General features: G+C 48.5%; 1 protein-coding gene across 1 annotated transcript in view; it reads right to left on the reverse strand.

The window, feature by feature from the left end:
* Nucleotides 1–18240, reverse strand: part of LOC138550118 (uncharacterized) — a 494885-nt gene that overhangs the window by 298228 nt on the left and 178417 nt on the right. The window contains exons 10-11 of the mRNA XM_069642386.1: nt 4836–5051; nt 1880–2102 (exon numbers count right to left, since the gene is read on the reverse strand). Coding sequence (XP_069498487.1) covers nt 1880–2102; nt 4836–5051 — 439 coding nt within the window. The remainder of the gene's footprint in view (nt 1–1879; nt 2103–4835; nt 5052–18240) is intronic.

Raw genomic sequence — 18240 nt, forward strand, 5'->3', positions numbered from 1 at the left:
GTGGTGATTACTGTCATAGATATGGAATATGTCGTCGGACCATCCCATCGAAAGAACGTTACCAGGTAAGAGAGTAACTTGTTCTTCTTTGCTTATAACCATGTTTATCATTCTATGTATGTACCTACTTTTTACCACTGTAACTAAGCCTCCTAAGTATCCTTGTATTGCTTGCGCCCAGCTACCTGAGGGTTTCAGTTTTGAGCTATATTAAATAAACAAACAAACATTAACGGTGCCGGTGCATCCGAGCTCCCCATTCCCATTGAACCCTATGGGGCTCAACTGAGAATGGGGATCTACCAGTACCGGCACCCGCAAAAGTGCAATTATCAGGTCCGCCTAACTCGGCATGACCCGGTAATTGCCCATTCGCAGGTGCCGGACCCGGATGCAACTCCGGCGGCAGCCGTGCCGGTTTTACCGGCACAGCTACCGCCAGGGTTGTAACGAGGCCTACTGTTTCAATAGTACCCAAGGGGGTGCTTTGTGTTAAAATGTAAGTAAATTGTGATATATTCAGCAACAATGGTCAAAATTACTAACTGCATAGTTAAGTAACTCATCAAACTGGTCCACATTGGCCAAAATGGTGGCCCATTTTGACTGGTCCACACTAGCATTTTACATTTTTGGTACAGGCATTGCCCTATAGGCCAGTCCGAGCCTTGTGGCTCATCCATAATGGTGAGGGGGCGCCCACCCAGTGGCCCCTCACCCATTATGGAGGAGCTAAGGAGCCAACCCAGTGAAACAGTGAGCACTCACTCAGCTGTTTTTTCCAGCTGATGGAGTGCTCCTGGGCTGGCTGAACTGTCAAAGAGAAACACTGTTTCCCTTTGACAGTTCAGTTTAGTTCCCCAGCCGCACATGCTCACTGAGCCATGCAAGTGCTGGGGCGTTTTGCTTCGCCAGCATTGCATAGCTCATTGGAAATGCTGGCTGGGGCACTGCATGTCTGTATGTCCGAGGGGGAGCTCCTGCACCTCCTCACACATTGGGACAGAGCAGCCTGGAGCAGGGCGTTTCAGCACCCACACGCAGGCCAATGCAGAAGGTACGTTTATGTTCATTGTTTTTATTTAAACATGTGTATGGATGCGTGAATGCTTATGTTATGAGTGAGTGTATGGTGATGGATGCTCGTGTGAATGATATTGAGATTGCTGTATGAATGTGCAGTGCCTTGCATACACACATAATCATGTTGATTGTGTTAGGCCCAGTGGGGCCCAGGGGACATGGATAGTATCTTTTTACTGGTCATCTATCATAGATGTCCAGTAAAAAATGTCATGCCTGCCCCCTGGGCCCACCAGCACCGATTGCAACTGTTTGGCTATTTACCCATTTTTTTGTTAAAAGTATGCTCTACAATGCAACCTTTTAACCCATTTTTTAAAAATAATTCACAGGGGGACCCCCCCCCCCCCCACGAACTCCCCTTTATTGGTTTGGGCTCCCTCACTATGCTCGGTCGCTATGGCATTTTTGGGGGAAATAGTTATGCCCCTCCACTTAAAAAAATCACCAGCCGCCGCTGGCCCTCAGACAGTGTTGGGAACCGGATGGGGGGAACCCGGAGACTAATGTGGGAGCACAATGGGCGGGAACCATGGGATAGTGGTGGGAGCAGAGTGGGGAGAGCCCAGGGTGTGTGATGGGGTGGGGAGAGACCAAGGACTGGGTAGGATTGGGATGAGGGAGCCAAGCGACTGATGGGAGCAGGTGACGGCGCGCAATACATACTGTCCATTTGGCAATTCTGGGGGGTCCCGACCTGCACAAATTGTTTTCACGGGGGCCCCGGCCAAAAAAGTTTGAAGACCACTGCTCTAGTCCTATTTCAGCATCCAAGTGTATAGCAGTGCTTACTTACCTGTGGCACGGCATTTAGCTGCTCCATCGTCAGCTCCGGTTTTATCGGAAGGGCGCGGACCGGGATCTTCCATCTGCCGCTGATCACCTGGTTGTGCCGATCAAATAGGTCCAGTTTAGCCCAGCCTCTGGACGACATGCGCTGGAGCTCCTGCCCATAGGGATTAAAGCCCCCTGAGGCTTGCAGCTCAATCACTAGAGCAATGGAGGTCAAGGGGCGGACCCTAAGAGGAACAGAGAGGATGAGTGATTATGCTACCCACCCATTCCAATGCGCTCATATATGCTCATATGGTAACAGCTGAGATGTGGGGGAGGCAGGAGATTCTGGGACAGGGCTGTGCATCTGCAAGGCCAATGGGGCTGGAACAGCATCTTACATGTCAGGCCACAGTGCCAGAGGCATTTCAGAGGACCTGTCGCTTTACTTATAGATGTGACATTCCTTCACTGGCACTCTACTGTGCATGCCACATAAGAAGAAGAAGAAAGAGGAGGCAAGGAAGGACAGATCAGCTTGATGTAGCTTCATCATTGGACAGCCTGACCAGTCCAAACCTGAACAGAAGCTATGCCCATGAGATGGCTGCTCCATAGCTCACATGAAACACCCTCAGGTGCTCTTTCATGCATGTCACTCTGGTATAAAACAGCCTTCCAATCAGCACCTCTAAACAGCCGTGTTAGCAGTCTTAACAACGCCTGGAAACACTTGTGTATAGGCCCCATACAAATGTTCAATAAATAAATAAACGCGGAATCTTCTGTGGAATTCATTTTTATTTGAATCTTTCCTTCTCCAGGACGTCTTTCCAAAACCCTTATCTGCACCCCACCCCACATGTCTTGCTCCTCTTTTCTGCTTCCAAGCCCAGGAAACCAAAATTCTCTGTAATCTGGTGATATGATATGATATGGCATTTATAACGTGCCTATACACAAGTGTTTCAAGGGGCGACGAGGCAAGGGGGGGGACAGAGGGAGGGCAGACAACGATCTTACTAGGCCAGGTGTCATTCACATCAGGCAAGTGCATGGGAAGGGGGAAAGGAGAAGTGCGCGGGGGAAGGGAGAGGGAGAAGTGCAGTACATGGGAAAGCAGAATAAATAAGATAAATAAGACAAATAAAACAGCCAGCTAGTGGCAAGTGCAAGGAAGTGCAGACATAAGTGCTGGTAGGGGGACTGAAGGGTTTCAGAAAAATGGTCCGCCAAGTGCACGGGTTGCCAAGGAGGCAGTGCAGGTGGGCAATTGACAGGGCCTGGGCCAGAGATAAGAAAGCGTGGCCAGGTAACCAGTGCAGTTTCAGTCAGGAATTCAGCAGGGGAGGGTGGGGAGAAAGCAGAAGCAAAGAGAAAGGTTTTGAGGTGTTTCCGGAACTGGAGATGGTTCTCCTCGAGTTTCAGGGAGGCAGGAAGGCTGTTCCAGAGAGAGGCCCCTGCCGAAGAGAGTGATCTCTATAAATGCCCCATGAATTTGTGCCACTGGGGGAAAGAGGTCAGGTATGGTAGTCTACGGCCTTTAACACAGAACTTTAAGTTGCAGGTAGAAGGTCCAAGAGCGTGTCCCCATTCTGCACAAGCCAGGGTCTATTCTCTCTCCTGCACTTCTATCCTCCAGGGGTAGACGATCCTTTGCCTTCTTATGTCTGTGTTATGTTCTTATGTCTATAACCAGATTACGTGAGCCCACCTCATCACAAAGACCCAGGGAGCAGAGGTGTGAGTGTCGAGTGTCGATGAGGAGAATGGGTTCCCACCCATTAGGTCAGAGCTAAGGAGAATGTTCGGATTCCCTCTTCAAGGCAGTGCGCAGTTCTTTTCTATGGCCAGCTCTAGGTTGTGGGCACCAAGTACATTGTGGCCCGGATGACTGGTTTTACGGAAACTAGAACCCATCCCAATTCATCAAATGAGGGAAACTCTTGGCACAAAGAGAGAAGAAATGGGGGTGCCGACTTGGGTTGGTACAGAAAGATCTGTCAAGCATTCCATTGAGTGATCTATGAAGGGCAAACCTTGTTCCACTTGGCAACACCTGGAAATACTGCAAGGCCCATTGCTAATATACAGTGCGGATTGTAATCTTTCTTATTTGATCTCTCTCTGGGTGAAATACACACAGCACGCTATTAGCCTAACTGTGGGCATCATGGCCGATATGTAAAAGTAAACCTAGTTGTAATTTTCCCCAATTTTGTGATTTTGCTGATTTTAGCCAGCCTACTTGAGGGTGTCAGTCTCAGATCATGAATTTGGGTCTGCTTACAGAGAGCTTTACGCTCACTCACTAGTGCAGGGTCTAGCAAGTGGTTTCGGCTGGTCTGCTCTGCTCGACAGATGGGGGAAGAGGGGAGATCCAGATCCCCAGGACTGGTTTATGATGAGCCACTATCTGTGTATATGTGGTGGGGACCAAGATAGGGCAACCACCAAGTGATCCTCCATATACTGGCCCAGGCCAAACATCTATTGGCTCGGTGTGGCACCTGGCCCCATGAGTCACTACCTTACCGGTTCCCAGAACCAGGCAGGGTACTTCCTCACAACCCACAAAAGCAGATCTGCAAAACAATGTCTATTACTTGCAATGGTCAACACGTTTCGCAAGAACACACATTTTTTCAAGACAAAGGCTGATATTCAACCATAAAGCTACTAATTATTGTAAGTGACACAACAAGACAAATAAAACACAGAAACAAGATGACAGCGGAAAATGGATCTCAAAGTCAAATTAAAAGCATTTGAGATGGTAAAAACAGGAATCAGGCAAAGATTTTCAAAAAGAAAGTGAACACAACTCCTTTAAGGAAAATAATTCAAATTGTAACCACGTTTATCCATCAGGGGTGCAATCTCTCGATGGAATACTATGTTGCAACCAGCATGGCGTTGACGTAAATACTGAATTGACACACATGTATAGCGGGTGATCCGCTGGCCACACAGCATACCTGGGCACTGGCTGCTTGGCTGATAGCATTGCAGTGTTCCCCTTGTGCCCATCCATGGCGTATTGTGGGGAATGGCCCATCTCTGAAAACACGGCGGGAAGGGCGGTTGGCTTTCCCATCTGCTGGCCATTGCTGTAGAGCCCAGTCAGCAAGCGGACGGTGTAAAACGTGGGGTCAAGCCCGAGGAGGAAGTCGTAGAATATAATGAAGCCAGCCCTGGGGGTGAGAAGACAAAAACATATGGTTACACGCAGCCTAGGCTGACACTTTAGCTAAAGAGGAGGAAAGAAAGCGAGGATAGAAGGGTAAAAGCAGGAGTGGGTAGGGGAATGGAAGGGATGAAGATGGCGTTCAGCAACGGAAGAGTGGGTAGGAAACAAGAGGGTAAGAGTGTCTGCTACATGCATCACAATTATTATTATTATTAGGATATTATTGAGCATGGACCCAGCTTCAGCAAGCAACAAAGCGCTTTATAATCATGGGGTGAAGAACAAGGTTAGGGAGCAGAGAAACAAGGGAGTGGGGATCTAACAACAGGGGTAGGAGGGCCATTGTCAGCAATGGGTTCACAAGTAACCAGGGGAGGAAACAGAGGGGATCAGATCACCCAGTCTCAGGTATGGTGGGGAGTGGACGGTGTATGGTCCTAGATGTTAGGGAGGAGCCATTCTTTGAAGAGGATTGTATTCAGCTTGTACCAGAACTGTAGAAGTAATGGGGTGAGTCGGATGCTGAGGGGGAGGAGGTTCCCTCACAATGGACATGGATCAAGCCAGCTTTCATGTTTGAAGTTCACACTAACCATGGGAGTTAGTTCGAAATGTATAGGTTGAAACTGGGCACAAGTTGGAATCTGCAGCTTTTACAGGTCAAATTTGTTGCACAGTCAGTGAAAATTAACTGAATTAATCTTGACTTCTAAAAATGGTCCCGGAACAAATGTGAACTAATCCCAAATCTTCCCCATTAAAGAAACAGGAATTTCAGGTATCAGATGGCTGTTCTTATTGGAATTCTGTGGAACCATACCAGGATTCAGGTATAGATGCTATATAATGAGGAAAGTACCTGTAGGGCATTCATGCAATCTTTCTATACTAGTTGTATCCCTCTTGCTCTCTGTCTCTTTCTCTGTATCTCTCGCTCTCGGTCTCACTCTCTGTCTCATGTGTTTGCAACATCCACGCAATCCTTTGCTGACAGCTGCACGACCAAAGGAAAAACAAACAGCTTTCTTGGGGTGGGGATGGGCTGTGTTTTTTTGCAAGAACAGCTATTAAAAATGGATGTTATTTAATTGCATCGATATTTTATATTGGCTCTTATTAACATTTCACAATGATTATTTGTAAGTATTACTTCCTGTAAATAATGTACACATGACAATAATGTTAAGTTTGACTTACGGAGCAAAGCACATTATCAGAACCCAGGTTAATCATGCCACACATTTTCTGATAGAGGATTATCCAGCTTGCAGTCAGAAAAACAATGAAAAATCCTGGGTCGCTGCACACTATTGAAATAGAAATTCTCTTTTATCCTGTTGCGTACTCAAGTAATTGTCCTTCCTCTATTTCCATTTCTCTTCTTCAGGTACTCATAACTTCTTCAGCATGTACTCTTGGTTTTGTTTTTGACTCTTCTTTTCCTAGTCAAGACCAAAGTTTGGCAGTAATTTGTGTATGATGTTGTCAGTTATATATTTTGAAAATGTGTCATTTACCTATCTTTTCTTCTACTAAATTACTTTTTCAAACATTGGTTCTTTCTTGATTAAAGTATTATTGTTCTCACTATGTGTGTCTCACAAAGTATGGATTACTTCCTTTTCAATCTATCTTACACTCTGCAGTTAATTTTTTTAATTGGTTTATGTATTCGTTCAAGATCTCTTTGTATCTTGCTTATCTTCGTTGATACCCTTTTTGCCGTCAATTTCACTTTCATGTGCATTGTATTATTTTCAAATGTGTTTGAGCCTTTGCACCGCCTCATCTTTCTTAGCGTGTACACCTTTAAAAGTTTCTGGACAATTACATTCTTCTATTCAGGTCTTACTTTCTTCTCAGCGTCCAACCTGCACTTCATTAGTGACCTCTTTACTAGGGCAAGCGTTACCGCTGGATATACACTCATGCCTCACCTTAACATTCTTTAAAAAATTTCTAAAAGTGTACTTGGTACTCTCAGGATTCTGTACTGGCATCTTTACAGTGTACAGTCCTCTGAATAAGTGTTACATAATACATTAATAAAGGATTAAACATATCAACAGCAGAATTGGAAGGATCTTAGATAAGTGTGTACTCTTTTGTTTGTGAATTAGGCAGCTGAACACAATAAAAATACTGTGTTGTTAAGTTGGTTGATGTAGCATCTGAAGATCTGATTCCCCCTTTCAATATGACTGATAGACTGGGGATACACAGACTTCCCACAGCTGGTGTCTCCAAGTCTGGTCTTTGCAAGCCAAACCTACCCCAGGTTTTTATGATAACCACTGGCTACGTAAACAAATCTCCCATTTCGATTCAATGTATTCAAATGTCATTTGTATGAAATGCAGAAAACATGTACTGGATTTGGCTCTTGGTGACTCCTGTCCTACCATTTGGGGAAAAAGCATGAACTGCTCTATGTTACTGAGGATTCCCTGCCTGCCGGGGAATATACACAGCATTTGATACTATGAAACATCCAATGCTGGAGGAAAGGTTGAAATCCAAAACGGCATTCAGGGCACCATATTTAAGGTTATCACTTAGTTACAAAGAAAGAGGTGATTTGGGGGACTTATAACTTTGCCCACAGATGATGAATCTGTACCAAAGTTTCCAAAGGATATGGTTGGAGTGTTGCCACTTTCTGGGGCAATATAATAGAGAGGTCCCAAAATTTCACATTCAAAAGAAACACCCTTTGTTTGGTTGACTCCACCAAATTTGGAAGGCAAATCTTTCTCAGCCTCATTCAGGGCCTTGTCTAGGATTTGTCAATAAGTTGTTTACACGTTGTCCTAAAAATCACCAAAAGGTTATAGGGTGCATGAGCAGATTTTTATATACCAAACAGCAGAATGTTTGTATTAAAAAATAAAAATGAAAATGTTCGAGAATATTATGAGGCGGGGAACGGAAACATATTTTGCCATTCTGGTAGCTGGCACTTTGGCATTGATCACAAACAGTGCCACTGATCAAGAACACCTACCTTTATTGTGATCATAAGTAATGCTTGTTTAAGCCTATTTTAAAGTGTAAAATGTTTAGGTAATTGCATGTTTTATGGTTGGTGCAGGCAATATTGTATGGTTACGTTCTGGGTGAAAAGCAATCATCTGCACTACTCATGGGGATAATGGCTTTTGCTGAAAGTATTATAGAATTGGGGTAATTCCGTTGGTACTGACTTTGGTACTTAGGAAGCTATATTATGCAGTGTATGGCAGTGGCCACCCTGCAGTTGATTGTGGTACCTATGCTGTTATACTAAGAGGCATGCAGCAACCAAGCTGTACATTCGTGGGGAGTGCTGGCTGTGGCACTGCTCTAGTGGCACTGACACAGCATGTGCTACCTGTGAGGACTGCTTGGCTGTTGTTCTTGAATGAGAGCTGTGGAATGCCTGGCTTTGTAGCTGGCCGACTGTGATACTTAGGTAGAAATGATATGGGTCTCATAGATTCCTCTGCCAAGCTGGTAATATGGAAGGAACAGCCTTGAATCTGGCTGTGGCTATGGTTCATAGGAAGTGTGATGAATCCCAGGGTGTTGTCACTGCTTCCATGGGGGAGGCCACTTCCCATGAGTCCACGGAGGTGAGGCCACTACCCGATATTGCCCCTGGGGGTGGTACTCAGTGGGTAGATCTCATGTGGAGGGAAATCCTCCATGGGACCGGTAACAATTATCGTGGGCGAATGTGGTATTCCACACCTTCTTGTCTACCCCCTCCTTTTAGTCATACCACTCAGTACCCTGTAGTTCCTCACTCTTAAATTCACCTTTGTAGAGTTGAATCTCAAGAAAGTACTGATACTGAGAAGAGGTATACTAAACTCTATACGGATCAGTAGTTTAGTACTCTGGCAAGGAGGAACAGGGGAGTAATTAAGACTAATGGTGGTAACCAGAGGATGCAGTCTAGTTGTTCGAGACTGCCTATTGTTCATGCGGAACACAAATGATAAGATGGACTAACTCGGCTGTCAAGCCTGCCCCGGAGAAACCGAGAGGGAAATTTTATGCTGCAAAGGTGAAACCACGGGAAGAAGCTGAAGACCGGCGAAACAGTGACCCGAATTCGCTGTCTGAGGAGGTGCGGACACAAGCCAGAAGACCCAGGGAAGCGAAAGAGAAACCAAGCGCGATAAACACTTGGAACACCTCCTGGAGCCAAGCCATGCAACCAGACACGCTGGAATTGAAGGGAGCCACGAAGCCTGAAACGCTTAAGGAAGCAGCTCATCTCGACGCGTTGAAACCAAAGCAGGGTCGCGAAAGACATTGTGAGCATGAAGAAGAGAAGGAGAAGGTCGTCCAGAGAACCGGAGGAGCTTGAGCAGGACGCCACGCAGCTGGAGCTCAGAATCAAGGTACGGGTGCTGCCTACGTCCATGAGTGGGTTTGGAAAGCGAACAGGGGAAACCTGAAGTTGAAGCTAATGTCGCGTGGGTCAAGAACCCCAAAAAGAATATAAGGATAAACCAATGCATGCACCAGACCAGTGAGCACTTGGCAGGAGAGTGAACCAAGTGTCCTGAAAGGCCAATGTGAAAAGAGAATTACAGATGCTAAGTCGGGTTGGAGACCCGGAAGAAGTACAAGGGGAAAGAAATGTTCAAACGAACTTTGTAATATTTCATATGCGGAACGGTACCTGGCAGGAGAGTACACCAGGTCTGATCAATGGGACAGTGCAACACACCATGGTCTGGGACCCATATGAAGGTGGGCAAAGTACACACATGCTAGCTACTGGGGTCAGATGCCTGCATAAAAGGAAGAACCACTTAGAAGGGGCTGAGGCCCAAAGCAAGTCGGAGAGAACTCGAGAAAGTCAAAAGGAGTCTTGGATCCATACAGGGATGGCAGAAGAAGTCGGGGAGAACCCAAGACAGCCCAGAGGTGTCTGAGAGCAGTGTGAAAGAGTCAGGGAGCACCTGAACCAACCCAGAGGGATCTGGGACCCATGTGGAAAAGTACAAGAGAATAAAACAATGGGTTGAGAAACCACTTTAAGAGAAAGAGACATTTGAGTGCTGAACTCGTCTGTCAAATCTGGCAGTATCGTGTACCAGATCTGGCACTATGATTTTGAGTTGGAAACAAGGGGAAGGGACTCCACCCTTTTTGGATATTTGGGAACTGTGTCACTCGTGTTTTCACGGTGTGAACTGAACATTGAAGGGGCCATGTCCAGAGAGTGAGACTAGCCTCCGGACTAAGAAGACAGCCATTTTGTCTTAGTTAATTTAGTGTGAGGGTCAGAAATAGGTTTGGTCACAGGATGGTGGACATTTATTATGTTACGGACATCCTGACAGAGTCCTTATTAATTGTGTTGAGGTAGGGCAACCCCTCATAGAAATAGGGCAAGATAGGATTTTCCTTACAATAAACATTGTTTTTTTTTTTTTTTGAATAAGTTTTTATTGATTTTTCAACACAACCAACAATACAAACCAAACCGCAGTGCAGTTAGCATTATTACATTTTACATTCAACCATCAGTACGCACTGCTTCCCTGATCCCTCCCCCCTCACGAGCCGGTTTCCATGTCGTTTCCTGTATCTGGCGCACATGAGCGGGCATCGTTATCATCCGATTCTTCCGAATCCACCCCTGTCCCAAATATGCAGGATATCAATGTCTTCCATGCCATCAGAGAGCCCAGTTCCTCCTCCCAAGACATACAACTTGCCTCCTGCCACACCGCTGTCTCAGCCTCTGCCCATTTCTGCAGGTCATTCCACCACACCCCAACCCGTGGCTTGTGACATTTCTTCCAACCCATGGCTATTCTTCGTTTGGCCAGCACATACGCTAAATCTTTTAATTTACTAACATGTTTCTGCTTCCGGGGTCTGGAGAACCCACCCAGCAGACATGCCCAGGCAGTGTCTACAGCAAGCGTGACCCCTCTCTCTTCCAGCTTGCGCGCCACCTCCCTCCAGAACCCCTCAATCACTGGGCACGCCCAGAACATATGCGTCATGTCCGCATTCTCTTCGTCACATTTGGGGCATGCCTGTCTGCCTGCATTCCGGAATTTGGATATCCTCAACGGGGTCATATACGCCCTATGGGTGACATACAACTGTATTTGCTGTAACCTAGCATTCCGAGACACCCTCCCATGATATCCTAGAGCCCGCTCCCACATCTCGTCTCCCATCTGGGTCCCCACCTCGCTCTCCCATTCTGATCGTAGATATGTCAGTTCCTTCCCAACCTTTGACATCACCATCTCATATAGCCTAGAGATTTCATGTCCCCCTTCCGTTGTATCATATATCCCTTCCATAGTAACATTCAGTTCATCTGCCAAGGTAGTCTCAGGCCATAGTTCCCGAATTCTCTTCCCCAATCTATGATATGTGACATATTGACCTCCATGTAAACCAACCTCCTCGCTAAGTTCTTCAAACCCCTTTATGGCGCCCTCCTGCCACACGTCACCCAATGTCACCAACCCCACCGGCTCCCAGTAGGTCCTGACAATCCCCCTCAGCTGACCATCTACCCCCGCCAGGGCAATTAGTGGCACCTGCGGAGAACGCGGGAGTGGGTCTCCCATCATTTTGCATGCTCGTCTCCACATCTTCCACCCCAGCCTCACCATCGCCGGATTCTTCCTCGTGACAGCCTCAGGCAACCAGATGACTTCCTTTAGATAAAACGGGGCACAATCTTGCCCAAACAGTCTAAGTTCTGGGGTCTCTTCGTCGGAAAGCCATTTGGACACAAACTGTAATTGGCTCGCTATATAATAAGCCTCAAAGTTTGGGAGTCTGACTCCCCCATTTTCATGAAAGTTCTGTAACTTCCAAAGCGCTATTCTGTTTCGAGTACCATGCCACAAGAACTCTCTGCAAACCCCATTTATTTTGGCAAAGAAACTCTTAGGGATCATATATGGGATGTTGCTAAAGTAATGTAGCAGCCTAGGCAGAACCACCATTTTAATCATTGCTCCACGCCCCATCATCGCTAAGGGCAACTTTTTCCAAAAACTCATGCATGCTCGTATTTTCTCAACAGCCATCTCAGTGTTACACTTATGTTCTTTCTCAACCGTGTGGCAGACATCTATCCCCAGGTAACGAAATGTGTCAACTGACCAGGGCACCTGTAACACCGGCAGCCTTTCTATGGGAACGCCCCTATAGTCACCCAACGGGAAGATGCACGATTTCTGGGGGTTAACCGCTATGCCTGACAACCTCGCATACCTCTCCATCACGTCCAGGATATACTGTAAATTCTCCTCCGGATGACTCAAGTACAATAACAAGTCGTCCGCATACAGGGATATCAGATGCTTTTCCCCCCCAACCTCAATACCCACAATATCATACTGCTGACGCAGGTACAGTGCCAGAGGTTCCAGGGCTAAGATGTACAACATCGGGGACCAGGGACACCCCTGCCTAGTGCCTCTGCTAAGTTGCCATCTCTCGGATATGATTGTGCCCGTCCGGACTCTGGCCAGAGGAGCACTATATAGCAATTCCGCCCATCTAATGTATCCCGGTCCCAGTCCATATTCTCCTAAGGCCGCCAGCAGCCACCCCCAATTAACCGAATCGAAGGCTTTTACAGCGTCCAACGACACTATCGCCATTTCCCCTTCAGTATTGCATCCCATTTCGATCACTCGATGGAGTCGCCTGTGATTTTGGGTGATGTTTCTATCCGGGACATACCCCGTTTGGTCCGGGTGTACCAGATTGCTTATCACCCTCCGCAGTCTGTTTGCCAGGACAGCCGTTAGTATCTTGCTGTCCTGATTCAGCATAGATAGTGGCCTGTACGACCCACAGTTATGCCCAGGTTTATTGGGCTTAGGGAGCGGTACGATGACCGCCTCCCTGAGCGATTCCGGCAGCCTCCCCGTCTCAAACGCCTCATTAAGCATGTCAAGCATCGGGGGGAGCACCTCCGCCCCAAAGGTTTTATAAAATTCGCTGGGCAGGCCGTCCGTTCCCGGGGTCTTGCTAGTGGGTAACTGCCGGACGACCGCCTCCAACTCTCCCAGTGTTATCGGGGCATCTAGTTCCTCTCTCTCTGCCGTGCTTATCTTGGGCAGCCCTATATCCTGCAGGGTCTCTAACACTTCCTCCCGGTCACCACCGCCTGGATCCGCGTACAATTCCCTGTAGTAATTCACAAATTCCTCATTTACGCCCTCTTGGGTGTCTATCTGCTTTCCATCCTCTCTAGTTATCGTCCTAATCGGGGGTCTCGGAGTTTCCCTTTTATACAACCATGCCAGAAGACGGCCCGTTTTATCTCCTCCCGCGTGTTGTCTCTCAACATACTTTTTGTAATTTAGGTTACAGAGCCTCCCCCAATATTCCGTACACTGCTGTTGTAGTTTAGGCACCAGCTCGTTGTCTATGTGCTCGCTTTTCAACGCCCGTTCCAGCTCACTTTCTGCTCTCTGTAAATCAGCCAGGACCCCATTCTGCAAGCCTTTCGATTTGGCAATCGCTACCCCTCGTACCACCACCTTAAAAGCCTCCCACAGAGTTCCCGCCGAGTCAACGCTGCCAGTGTTTGTATCGAAATAGCTAACTATTTCTTCCCGCATGTCCTCTCTAAATACATGGGCCCTCATTACGACCCTGGCGGAATTCGCGGTGCTAAATGCACCGCGGAGCACGGCGGAAAGCCGCCGATAGCGCCATGGGGGTTGGCGGATTTACCACCCCATGCCGACCTTGGCGGAGCGGTAAATCCCCAATCCCCATTTTGCCCTTCCCCATTCCCATTCTTGCCCCATAGGGTATAATGGGAGTGGGGAAGGCGTTAATTACGCCACCGTAAAGTACGGTGGCGTAATTAACAACGAGGTCCCTTAGCGCCATGGATTTCTCCGCCCGGAAAAACCAGGCGGAGAAAGGCTCCATGGCGCTACGGGAACTCGTAGTAGGGCGGACGGGTCCGCCGCGAATAACGCTGGCGGAAACCCACTCCGCCAGGGTCGTAATGAGGGCCATGGTCTTTAAGCGCCTCTGCGCGCAGACGCCACGTCGGGATCCGCGCCCTGGGGCGGCCATATTGCCATCCCACCACCATAGGCGAGTGGTCTGATAGGACCCTCGCTTTATATTCCGCACTAGACACCTCTACCAATACTTCCGACGTGGCAAAAAAGTAGTCAAGCCTAGTGTGCAACTGCTGTGGGGCCGAGTAGTGGGAGTACTGTCTCTCGTTGGGGTGCCTGGCCCTCCACACATCTTCGAACTCGAAGTCCCGCAGCAGCGCCCGCAGTGCCCGGGCTGGCGGGGCGGGCCTAATCACCTTGTCGTCGGATCTATCCAACCCCGGATCCAACACACAGTTAAAATCCCCTCCCCACAACACCGCACTCCCAACACACCAGCTCAAGTTGGTACTCATGGTCCGGAAGTGCTCTGCCGTGCCCTGGTTGGGGGCATACGTATTTACTATACACATCTCTTTATTCTCAACCACCCCTCTTACCATAACCAGGCGCCCCTCAGTATCCAACATTTCCTGCCTCAGTTGGAACGGGACATGCAGCGCCACCCAGATCAGCACACCCCTAGCATAAGCTGAGTACGTGGATCCCACCACCGTTCCTCCCCACTTTTTCCTTACCAGCTCTAGTTTATCTCGGGTCAGATGCGTTTCTTGTAATAATGCGATGTCTATCTTCTGTCTTCTCAAGTATAGCATGACTTTGTTCCGTTTCAGATAACTATTTAGGCCTCTGACGTTCCATGTCAACAATTTTAGCTCCCCCATAATTCACTGGTATCCTGCCCTCTCCCCTCCGACCATCCCCGCTCATCCATGCCGTCCGGATATCTCATCCACAATACTACCTTAGTGCTCGCGATCAAACTCAAACTTCCCAACACTATATACACCCCAACTGTCCCCACACCCCCAACTCCCCCCTCCCATCCCCCCCACCCCAACTCCCCCCCCAACTGTTGCCCAGCTCCATCCCTGGATCTCAGGCCCCCCCACATCTAGTTCCGGCTGTTACACACAGAGCCCAGTAGGGTAAAGTCGCCCTAACGGCCACTTAACTAAACAACACTAAACGGGGGTGAATGGACTAGCCCCGAAAGGCTCCCTTATAAGACAACAGTTCCAGTGCAAACATTGTACTAACCACCCAGTTCCAGGCCCGACTTCCCCAGGCCGTAGCAATAACTATAGTCAAGTCCCATAGTCTCCAGCTGCACCCTCTCCCGTCGTCAATCACTTATCTCTCATTTCCACCTTTATCCGCCTGGACCTCCGGCTCCTGGGGGCTGCCCTGCATGTCCAGCCACCCCATGGCTTCCTCGGGCGACTCGAAAAACAAGGATCTGTTGTTGTGGATCACCTTCAATTTGGCGGGATAGAGGAGCATATATTTCTTTCCCACCTCTCTCAGTCTTCTTTTGGCCGCCCCAAAGTTCATCCGACTCCTCTGCACCATCATGGTGTAGTCTGGGTAGGCCGTTATAGTTGCCTCCCCTCTCTTGATGGTTCCCCCCTTGCGGAAATGCTCCAAAATCCTCTCACGGTCTCGGTAATTAAGGATTTTGGCTATCATAGGCCTGGGCGGACCGCCCGGTGGAGGCCTCCTGGCCAATGCCCTATGCGCTCGCTCCACCGCAAAACCCTGCGACAGCGCACCCCCGGTGATCTCTTGGAGCAGCATATTCTCGATAAACTCCGTGGGGTTATGACCTTCCAATCCTTCCGGAATGCCCACAATACGGATATTGTTCCTCCGGGCGCGCCCTTCTGCTTCTTCGGCTCTGTTCTCCAGGTTGCGCACTTTCTGCGCCAAGACATGCAGGTCGGCATTGTGTGAGGCACAATCCGCCGTGTTGGCGCTCCCCTCCTTTTCTAGGCTCTCCGTGCGCTCCGATAGGGTCTTCACATCCTGTCGAAGTAGATTCACCTCCTCCCGAACCTCTCCCACTTTGAGGTCGAGTACTGTTTTCAGGTCCGCCACCACCATTTCAAGCTTGGCCTCCCAGGCGGTTTTCAGATCAGCTTTCAGTTCAGCGATCGCGATTAGCACATCCTGGTTTGGACTGGCGGTGGCCATGCCACATACGGATGACTTCTCCTTACTCCGAGCACTCTCTGGGCCCGTCGGTGTCTTAGTAAACTCATCCAACGTGGGCTGTTTCACTCTCTGTCTGATGGGCTTATTCGACATCCCGCAGCCACTGTATGCCGTGGGCCCGTTCACTCCCACCTCACCACCACCAAGGGGGAGAGAGGCCTACTTTCCGCCCCCAATGGAGCGTGTTCTTCTTCACGCCTCAAGTGTCCCTTTGTAGCAGTCTCTCCCACCACTCATCCGGGTTTCAGATGCTAGCGATGTCAGTGCAGTTTATTCTATGGGTAATCTGCAGAGGGGATTGTTACAATGTAGTTGCTCATGTAACCACTGTGAAGCTTTCCACTTGTGTAGTCCTGATTATGCATTCGGATCAAGTCGTAGCCCGGGAGCTTCCCCTCTCGCCCCTGAGCTGCTTTTGAACACCCGCCTCTGCGGGCTGAGGGACTCACATGCGACTTAGCGGCTCCAGCGCTGCAGTCCGCCGTCTCCAGTGCCCGCTCCGGCCCCGCGCACGCCGTCCGCCCCCGCTAGCCCCGAGAAATGCAGGGCACCTCGTTGTTTTCGTTGCGAGGTCCGCCTCGCCCGCCAGCACGGTTGGGCCCTAGTGCCGGCCGCTCACCTTCACGGGCCCGCACCGGGCGACGGAGGCCACCGGAGACACGGCAACGCACCCCAGAGGTGCGCGGATGTCCCACACGGCCCGCCCCGCGGTCGTCCGCACACAGAGCGCTTTCCCCAGTTTATGGCCCTTTGTTCGGCGCAGCCGCCATTTTGTCTATGCCAGTCCGCAGCTCCGGGGACTTCGCACGCTTAGATCTACCGTTCCCTGGGTTGCTCGAATCACGTATTATTGGCAATTAGTCCACATGCCTTCATGAGCAAATGCCTGCGTTCCCGGCGTAGGAAGGTCAGCACAAGTGCACTTTTTCCAAGGATAGATGAAGGATCTCTGGGAGCTCTTCCGAGAGCACGTCTCCTCACATGGCCATCAAGCCACGCCCCGAATAAACATTGTTGGCAACAAGCATGCCACCATTGTGTCAGACTCGTACATCTACACCGTTACTGAAGACTTACTATTGGTCTTTCAGAGTGCAGGCTGCACAGTAGGGGTAGTGCAGCTTATGACATTGCACCAGGTTCTCTATCACAGTCTGCAAAATGATTGAATGATGCCAGCATTATGGAAGAGAAGGCTTGCAGCTAGCTGCAGTACCTAGGAAGATGTACTATGGATCCTGTAGCATTCTTGCTGTAAAATTGGAACTGCTATCTTCTTAATATCCGTGAACTCTGTGCTCATTGCTTGGAAGTATATTCATGGAGTCTCACATACCCCTCCTTCTTCAGTCCATGAAATAGTCAGATTTAACTTACCTAGCAAGTCCCTTCCCAACAGGTTGACTGGCGACTGTGGGGCATATAATAGCAGAGACATGACTGTTTTTCCCACCAATACAATATTGATAGGCTATGTATAGGGAATAGAGTGGATAGCCCCAGAGAAACCCTGTATGTCCATGGACTTTGATGAAATGGGGAACTCTCTATCCTTTAGTGTCCCTAGTCATACCACACATCACATTAAAGGAACAACTATCATTTAAAAACTGGAGACAACATTCTTGTAGCAGATGCCCTACACCACCTTGCAGACCCAACACATGCTTGAACAATGAGGGCTTCAAGTTAAAAAAACAGAGGCATTTTTCACGGGCGCCACTTAAGCTCATGGGAAGGCACATCGCAAACCACCCTTGTACTCCAATCTACTCTGGCCAGTTACATATTCAGACTGTAGCAAACCAGCAACCTACTATAAACTAGCCAGAAAAAAATATCAATTTATCACAAAAATTAACAAGTCACAAAACTGACATCACAGGAAGATCACAAGAAACTCACACAAATAGAGCTATTACTGGTCCACATTGTAGAAACATGTCTTAAGATTGTTTTGTCAGCACTTCACCAGTGAAGACAAATATTTAAGAACAGTAAGGACTTCTCGTTATCCATCTAACCATAGCCCTTAACGTAATAATCTTCAACCTGTATCTACTCTATTGTAGC

Source organism: Ambystoma mexicanum, chromosome 1q, assembly GCF_040938575.1.
Source record: "Ambystoma mexicanum isolate Mex_15411 chromosome 1q, UKY_AmexF1_1, whole genome shotgun sequence".
Lineage (NCBI taxonomy): Eukaryota > Metazoa > Chordata > Amphibia > Caudata > Ambystomatidae > Ambystoma > Ambystoma mexicanum.